Here is a 9,038-nt window from a genome sequence, read left to right as displayed (position 1 = left end):
ATAAAAGAACTGAAGGAATGAAGATGGACAAAGAATACTTTAGAGGCATTTTCTGAACTATTATCCTGTATGGGGAGGATTGGGTGATGGCACTGCCTTGTAGTGGCAGCAATGGTATGTCTTTTTAAATATAATGCGTCAGCAAAATAAAAAGTTTGAGTTGCTACATGTCTGTTTTAACTTTGTTTGGCTGGTGAAGAGAGTAGTCTGCAAATGGCCAGTATGGTACATTATAGGCAGATTACATATAGTAACATTCCAGCACAGACATGCGTTCTTTACTTACTGTGGCTTCTGTAACTGCAATGGGAAGTGAATTTCTCATTCTCAGAATATTGCATGCAAGCCTTTTAGAATGGAGGACAAGTCTGCTAGGCTAATGAGGCTAGAGGATTTTTACATTGCTTTGCCTCTCCTCTGGTTATGGAATGCTGAGCTGTCACTAGATGGCGACCCAGGCTCAGTTTTATGTGAGTCTCACAGCTAGCTGTACATCCAGACCAGGAGTCAGACTTTCTCATTTCAGCGTAAAACTTTTCATCCATAGTTTCTCATCTACCTGCTGGAACATTCCATGTGGTCTCCCAGGATTGTAGTTGAACTAAAAGTATGCACTCAGTACTGTCAGGGGCTCTGAATAGCGTGTCTGCTAAATCACTAACATGTTTGATGTGATGGTAGGGGTTCCTATGCACAGTCCGGATAGGTCCCCAGACTAGGCCCAATCAAGTACTAGTCCTGAAAATAATCCTGTTTCAAACAATAGTTTTACTGTTGTAAATGTAAACTCCATATTATATGACAGTTTCTGACATCAGTGAGAGATTTATTTAAACAATGCTTTAATGTCCATTGTTAGATTTGACCCATACCTAATTCAATTGCTAGATTACATGGACAATAATGTACACTTCAGAGACAGATTAAGACAAGTTTTAAATTATCTCCAGAGAATAACAATTTGAACCTTGGTTGCACTAACATAGTGAGACTAGAGCCAAGAAAATGTCCAGATAATTAACATTTTGAAAGTGTGACAAAACACTTTGTTCAGATAGTTTCACAACACGTTTTGTTCTCAATATTGGTCTGTATCTTGGGCACAGGTCCTGTTAACTGCCCTCTTCCTCCCTGGACTAAATACATGTATTGATTAATCTGGCATAAGTATTCTATAGGCAGTGTGATGAGGTAAGGTAAAAACATCAGCTTTTCATCCATTTCCAGAATCATCGTCATTTGGGAACAATGACAGCAAACAGTACAATTATGCTTCAAATAGATGGTTTAGATGAAACCACAATGAATGCCATCCACAAGAATGTGGAGAACTCATTATAGGGAGACTAAGGCAAGCAAGTGGAGAATTGGTTTGAAAAAAAAGGTGACCAGTCATATTCGATCCCCGGGACCACCCATACGTAGAATGTATGCACACATGACTGTAAGTCGCTTTGGATAAAGCGTCTGCTAAATGGCATATATTATTATTATTATATATTATATTGAAATGTCCTCACCCACCTACAGCTTCACACAGGCTGTCAGGTGGATGACCGGCAGGTGTCCGTGAGCTTTAATTATGGTTGCAAGGTTCCACGTTCAGTTTGAAGTAAAATTAATGTTTTGCACTCAGTGTCTATACTTTAAGGACACCTGCTCTTTCCATAACAGACCGACCAGGTGAAAGCTATAAGCTATCCCTTATTGATGTCACTTGCTAAATTCACTTCAAGCACTATACATGGAGGATATGGGTTTAAAAAAAATGTAAGCCTTGAGACATGGATTGTGTATGTGCCATTCATAGGGTGAATGGGCAAGACAGAAAAGTGTCTTTGAACAGGGTATGGTAGTAGGTGCCAGGCGCACCGGTTTGTGTCGAACTGCAACGCTGCTGGGCTTTTCACACTCAACAGTTTCCCGTGTGTATCGCTAATGGTCCACCGCCCAAAGGACATCTCGCCAGCTTGACAACTGTGGGAAGCATAGGAATCAACATGGGCCAGCATCCCTGTGGAATGCTTTCAATACCTTGTAGTGTCCATGCCCTGATGAATTGAGGCTGTTCTGAAGGCAAAGGTGCAACTCAACATTAGGAAGGCGTCCTTAATGTTTTGTACACTCGGGGTGTATGTCTTGCTTAGCACCCATTTTACTGGTGCAAACAAAGAGTGGTTGAAATAGAAGTGGGTGGCAAAACCTATGGAAATTAAAAGAGGGATAATTCCTCGCCTTCCGATCGGAACCATTACTTTCAGGGAACTCTCCGCTTTGAAGACGAGCCTATTTTATCACCGGTCACGTATCTTATGGGCTTACTGTGCAAAAATGTCCAAGACCAACGCAAAACTGTGGTTGCGGCGCGGTCATGGTCAGCCCAGGTACTTGACCACCAGGAACATGACCACACAGGTGAGCAGCATCCCTCCAATCATGACGAACTTATCCTGGGTGGCCCTCTTCTCGATCAGCCTCATCACCGTGTTGGACAGACCCAGCATGTTGGCCACATCCAGCATCTTCTTGTGGGTCCCCTGGATTTAGGGAAGACAGAGGAGAGAAAAGACATCAAACTTTAGCTGCTGAAGTTCCATAGATTGTGCTGTTGTTTCCTGAAGAACAAGCTGAAGTTAGTTATTAATGGGTATTCTGTATATACAGTCGTATCATAACCTGCATTTAGCCTGGTTATGACAAAGCTCTATTCAACTGATTAGGGAGAGGCTGTCTGAGGAACCGCACCCAGCCATTCTGTCCTCCCGGTCTGTCCCTCGGCCATTTCTCACGGCCAGCCCATCTGATCACCAGACGCCCTGATAACAGGAGGCCCACAGCAACCTCCACCAGGAACACCATCTCTTCTCCTCCCTGGAAATATGTACTTAGCCTGCTGCTGACAACCAGCACCACACACGCACACACTTCTACTACACACATCATTACAGAGACAGAAACCGGGTCAGCCAGGGTTTGTCTTGGGAATACAGGGACCTGCCTTGCTGTGTCACGGTCAGTGTACCTTGGCAAAGTGTCAACAACAAAAAAACAGATCCTCAAAACGTTCTATAGCTGCACCATTGAGAGCATCTTGACTTGCTGCATCACCGCTTGGTATGGCAACTGCTTGGCATCCACTACAAAGGGTAGTGCGTACGGCCCAGTACATCACTGGGGCTGAGCTCCCTGCCATCCAGGACCTCTATTCCAGGCGGTGTCAGAGGAAGACCCTGATAATTGTCAAATACTCCAGCCCCCCAAATGGTAGACATTTCTGTTACCGTACGGAAAGCGGTACCGATGCACCAAGTTTGGAACCAACAGGACCCTGAACAGCTTCTACCAACAAGCCAGAAGACTGCTAAATAGTTAACCAAATAGCTACCAGGACTATCAGCATTTTGCACTATTTCGAATCATCACATACGCTGCTGCTAGTGCTTATTATCTATCCTGTAGCCTCATCACTTTACCCCTACCTACATGTACATATCTACCTCAATTGCATCGTACCCCTGCACATCAACTCGGTACTGGTACCCCGTGTATATAGCCAAGTTATCGTTACTCATTGTGTATTCATTCTCTATAGATTTTTTTTCTCTCTGCATTGTTGGGAAAGGCCCGTATGTGAGCAAACACACACACACCTTGAGCGTGTCCCTCTGGTCCCGGAGTCCGGTGAGGATGCTGCTGCCGCTGCCCAGGAGGTCGTCCATGCCTCTGTGTGCGTTGTTCAGGTTGGAGTTTAACTGCAACGTCTCGTCTATGGGGATGGAGGTGTCTGCATCCTGTAGGGGACAATACCGGTAACATCTCAACACAATGTTCCCCTAATAAATGTATTTAGGTTTTATTGCCCATGTTACACCAGTTGTGGTCTGTCAAGCAGAGTTAGTATGCATGTTTTAGGTTATCATTACATGACTGCAGACATTACTGTAGTGCTACATGGGAGACGAGTGGGCCACTACTACTGACGTTGGTGGTGAAGGTACGACTCATGAGCTCCTCCCTCTCTCGGTCCTGCGTCTCTCGTGAGTAGCGACGGTGCTGGAAGTTCCTCAGCGCCGTCTGGAGGTGCTGAACATCATACTTCAGCTGGTCTACCCGCCTGCGGAGGGGACACAGACGGAGACCACATTCTTCTTACCCCCCAGCCGAATAATGGCAGAGGAAATCTCAGAGGGTGAAAAAAGTCAGCCTTTGCCTCCAGCATTTCAGGACTGTGGTTCAGTCACTCCTTCTTCACTAACTCATGACATCTGCGTATGGATGTCTTCTCGTTCTCAATAAAAGCTTTCTATCGTCACTAAGATAAGTAAACATGCCTCCCTTCTTCCAAATCTGACTTACTCCTCCACCTGGCTGAAACACCCGAGGGCCTGTCTCCCTCCACCCCTCTCTCCCGCTCCTCCTGAGCATCACCTGCTCGTGGCTCAGCCCTGCGGCCCCAGCGTACTGTAGCTGTCCAGAGATCAGAGGAGAGCTGTGGGACGGGGCGCAGCAGTTTGTCCCCTGGGGCCTGTTTACCCGGCTCTGAAGTGACGCCTTGCCCAACGCGGCAGGAATGCCGGTGAATGACGGGGCTGCCGAGGGAATGTTTTCACAGAGCCGCGTCGCCACAGGGGATGAGAAACACACTGCCCGTTTCATCTCGCTGTGACCTCGTCCCGGACCCACCCATCTTTATGAAACATTCATCGCCACGCCACCTCTGGTGTATTTGGGTCACCGATGCAGTTTGTGTACTCACAGTTTGACGTTCTGACGGCGGTTTGGCGGTTCTTTGCCAGCCAGGATTTCCAGACGTTCCAAATGGCTGAAGATCTGGTCGATTCTGGCCTGCAGATCGTTCTCCAACACTGGAGAGAGAGCGCACACACACACACACACACACACACACACACACACACACACACACACACACACACACACACACACACACACACACACACACACACACACACACACACACACACACACACACACACACACACACACACACACACACAAACTATTAAAAACACCCTGAACAGTTGTTTCACTCCCCAAATAGGCCAATCTTATACAAAATAAAAATTTTAAGTTATGTTCATTCTAATAAATCAGACAAGATTTCCTTATGCCATGTTACCATGGAATATAGCCCCGTGGTTTCAGGTGAATCCAAGAGAGAGATGAAAGCAAATATGTTACTTCCTCAAACTTCAAGGAGGAAGTTAATCCACATTGAAACAAAGGGCCTTGTACATCATCTCTTCATGAAGACAAATCAGCCACTGATTCTTATTTGAAGTCGGATATCTACGGTTACACCCGTTTCACTGCTGAGATTCTAGATAGCATTTGATTCCAAGGTGACAACAGCACTAGGCTTGTGGGAAGCTTTTATCTGCTCTTTAAAAGGACTTGCACCATCTTGTCCCCCACCCTCTCCTGTCCTGACTGAGTGACTCCTCGCTCGGACGCCTGCTGCATCCTTCCACCCTCTAACATGCGAGATGATGTCATTGTCACAACTGGGCGGCCGACTGGCCGCCACCATTATCTTTAGAGAAGACTTCCCGGTCGTCCCTCTGCTGCCACCCCTATGGTTCCTGCCCTGGCACCAGCCTGACTCACAGAACATTGCCCGCCCTGCTCACCTCCCAAAACAATCAGTAGGAAGGGCAGTGTACAGCTTGGCTCAAAGGGCAGCGCAACACCGGAGAAGGGGAACAGATGTAAATACTGCCTAGTTGTAAATTCCAAATGTATAATTAACAAAAATATAAAAACGCAACAATTTCAAATATTTTACTGAGTTACAGTTCATGTAAGGAAATCAGTCAATTGAAATAAATAAATTAGGCCCTCATCTATGGATTTCGCATGACTGGGAATATAAATATGCATCTGTTGGTCACAGATACCTTTAAAAAAGGTATCATAAAACCAGTCAGTAGCTGGCCACCATTTTCTTCATGCAGAGCAAAGACAGAGTTGATCAGGCTGTTGATTGTGGCCTGTGGGAATGTTGTCCCACTCCTCTTCAATGGCTGTGTGACGTTGCTGGATATTGGCGGGAACTGGAACGCGCTGTCGTACACGCCGATCCAGAGCATCCCACACATGCTCAATGGGTGACGTGTCGGGTGAGTATGCAGGCCATGGAAGAACTGGGACATTTTCAGCTTCCAGGAAATGTGAACAGATCCTTGCGGCATGGGGTTGTGCATTATCATGCTGAAACATGAGGTGATGGCGGGGTTGAATGGCACGACAATGAGTCTCAGAAACTCATCACAGTGTGCATTCAAATTTCCATCAATAAAATGAAATTAAGCTACGGATAATGAGCACATGCCTTCCCTTACTCTAGCCCTACCATGGGGCACTCTTTTCACAACGTAGACATCAGCAAACCTCTCACCAACACACCTTCTGCAATCTGCCCAGTACAGCTGAAACCGGTATTAATCTGTGAAGAGCAGACTTCTCCAGCATGCCAGTGGCCATAGAAGGTGAGCATTTGCCCACTGAAGCACACAGATGAGCTTCCCTGATACGGTTTCTGACAGCTTGTGCAGAAATTCTGCGGTTGTGCAAACCCATAGTTTCATCAGCTGTCTGGGTGGCAGGGTTCAGACAATCCTGCAGGTGAAGAAGCCAGATGTGAAGGTCCTTGGCTGGCCTGGTTACATGTGGTCTGCGGTTGTGAGGCCAGTTGGACTTACTGCCAAATTCTGTAAACGACGTTGGAGGCGGCTTATTGTAGAGAAATAAACATTAAATTATCTGGCAACAGCTCTGTTGGAGAGTCCTGCAGCCAGCATGCCAATTGCACACTCCCTCAAAACTTGAGACTTCTGTGGCATTGTGATGTGTGACAAAACTGCACATTTAGAGTGACCTTTTATTGTCCCCAGCACAAGTTGCACCTGTGTAATGACCATGCTGTTTAATCAGCTTTTGATATGCCACATTTGTCGATTATCTTGACAACGGAGAAATACTTACTAACAGCGATGTAAACACATTTTTGAACTTTTTGTGCATATGGAACATTTCTGCGAGGTTGACACTTGCAACATTCTTCATTGAATGCAGAAGATACATTATTTAGAAAGAGTGAACTCACAGTGGACAGACTGACGATCTGTGTTCTCCAGGCGTCCCATGAGCGACTGTACCTCCTGGATTTGCCTGATCAAAGAGGAGAGAGAGCAAAGATATATAATTATTCCTAGGCTACCGTAAATCTTAAACAGAGGTCTATATGGAAGCGTAATATTAGATAAGGGTCTATTGAATAGATAAGGAACTAGATAATGGTATGTGGCAATTTAATACACACGCTAGATACGTAAACTACAGACAGTGAATTAATGGTGCTTTCAAGACTACTGGGAACTCGGGTTTGGGGGGCGAAACAAGGTAAGATCATGACGTCATTGATCGCTAGGTCAGAAAATCAGAACTCTAAAAGATGCTCGAGTTTCCGACTTGGAATTCAGAGTTGGATGCCCGTTCAAAACGATGTTTCCCAGTCAGATCTAGTTTTTTTTCCCCGAGTTCCTAATATTCTTGAATGCACTGAAGTCAAAGATTTCTGAGTTCCCAGTTGATCTGAAAGCGGCGTACCGTTACAGTGGTGATAGTTAAATATTGTTGGTCATGGATATATGGCTATCTATTAGCTGGTTGGTTAGCTAGTTTCCTGTTGACATCATGACCACTAATGGAAGGGGTTAGTTAAAACTATCTTTTGTCATGAAATGCTGTTAGCTAGCCAGCTAGTTACAGTAACGCGGTATATCATAAGTCAAGTGAGCTACGTTAGATGTCTTCTTTTTTTGAAAGAGAACAGAAACACTCACTTATTTGTTTGATGGTACAATGTCTCCATTTTCCTTTTATGTTTCTAGACACAATCCACAAAAAAATACCCTCGGTCTATAGAAGAATACCTTTAGCCGGTTTTATTGTGAAACTGAAAACAAGTTGAGTTTTGTGCAACGCACACGTCATCAGTTGAGAAGATTTGTGTACGGAAATGGAATAACGGAAGCTACACCGAGTGATACAATCCAAAGAACTGCTGCAGCGACACTACGCGGCAGGTACAGGTACCTCGACAGCTCCAATCAAACAATGAAGAAGCAGAAATGTAGGAAAATGCTAAATCAAATGATTTAAAGTTAGTGCAATTTAAACGAGGTTCGTGTTTCCTCTCTTTCCTTTCAACACCAAAATATGGCGTGATAATAGTCTACATTTATGAAGTGGAAGTGAGCTTTCTAAATTTGAGCGATTCTTTTAAATCATGTTTGTATTTTGGTTCATTTGATGCTTAGACTACCGTAACAAAAGTCATATTTATTCAACTACATCTATTTTCAGCTTTTTACATGTCATATATCATACCCTTAATCTGAATCACAGACTAATCTGAATCTGTTCCCACAAAAACAAAAAGCATCCTCTCCCCCTCAATCCAACCAGGGCTCATCTGTTGACGGGGAGACGAATGTAACTGGAAAGAATTAATGAGAAGACGTCTCCAGGCAAAGTTTTGTCAGCTCACCCTGGCTTTTTCTAATTATCCCCCTTTTCCACAGATTGGTGTCAGAATACACCTGTCTGTCCATCCCGATTCCTTCCTCTGCCCGCGGATACAGACAGACCAACAATAATGATATCAAACTTTCCACGGGCAGATGAGATTGGGAAAACTCACAAATGTCTGCACCCAGGATAAATGAGGATGAGGTAAGGTGTCAGATTGTTTGTTAAGCTGCCAATCAAATTCTCTCCCTTCAATGAGTGTGTGAAAACAGACAGGTTTGATTACTCAGAATTATGCTGCGACTGAGTGGTGTGTGTGTGTGTGTGTGTCCCCCTGAGATGTTAACAATGGATCCTTAGTGATGCAGAAGAGAGAATCATCCTGGGGCTATCCCTGGCACCCCTACAAAACCACACCTCACATCAGCTCTCGCTCTCTCCCACGCTCCATCAGCCTACCACTGGAGATGCATGAGGGTATGAGCAGA

The 9,038-nt window shown here is 45.0% G+C and overlaps 1 protein-coding gene across 1 annotated transcript; it reads right to left on the bottom strand.

The window, feature by feature from the left end:
* Positions 1 to 2,368: 2,368 nt before the first annotated feature.
* Positions 2,369 to 8,025, bottom strand: LOC124016216 (Golgi SNAP receptor complex member 2-like). Its single transcript, XM_046331767.1, has 6 exons — positions 7,863 to 8,025; positions 7,124 to 7,188; positions 4,757 to 4,865; positions 3,982 to 4,114; positions 3,651 to 3,791; positions 2,369 to 2,537 (listed from the first exon to the last, which is right to left on the bottom strand). The coding sequence occupies exons 1-6, from the start codon at positions 7,889 to 7,891 to the stop codon at positions 2,376 to 2,378; spliced, it is 639 nt and encodes a 212-aa protein (XP_046187723.1). The 5' UTR covers positions 7,892 to 8,025; the 3' UTR covers positions 2,369 to 2,375.
* Positions 8,026 to 9,038: the final 1,013 nt, after the last annotated feature.

This window comes from Oncorhynchus gorbuscha, linkage group LG26 (assembly GCF_021184085.1).
Source record: "Oncorhynchus gorbuscha isolate QuinsamMale2020 ecotype Even-year linkage group LG26, OgorEven_v1.0, whole genome shotgun sequence".
Lineage (NCBI taxonomy): Eukaryota > Metazoa > Chordata > Actinopteri > Salmoniformes > Salmonidae > Oncorhynchus > Oncorhynchus gorbuscha.
This window is presented reverse-complemented; position numbering and strand designations above follow the sequence as displayed.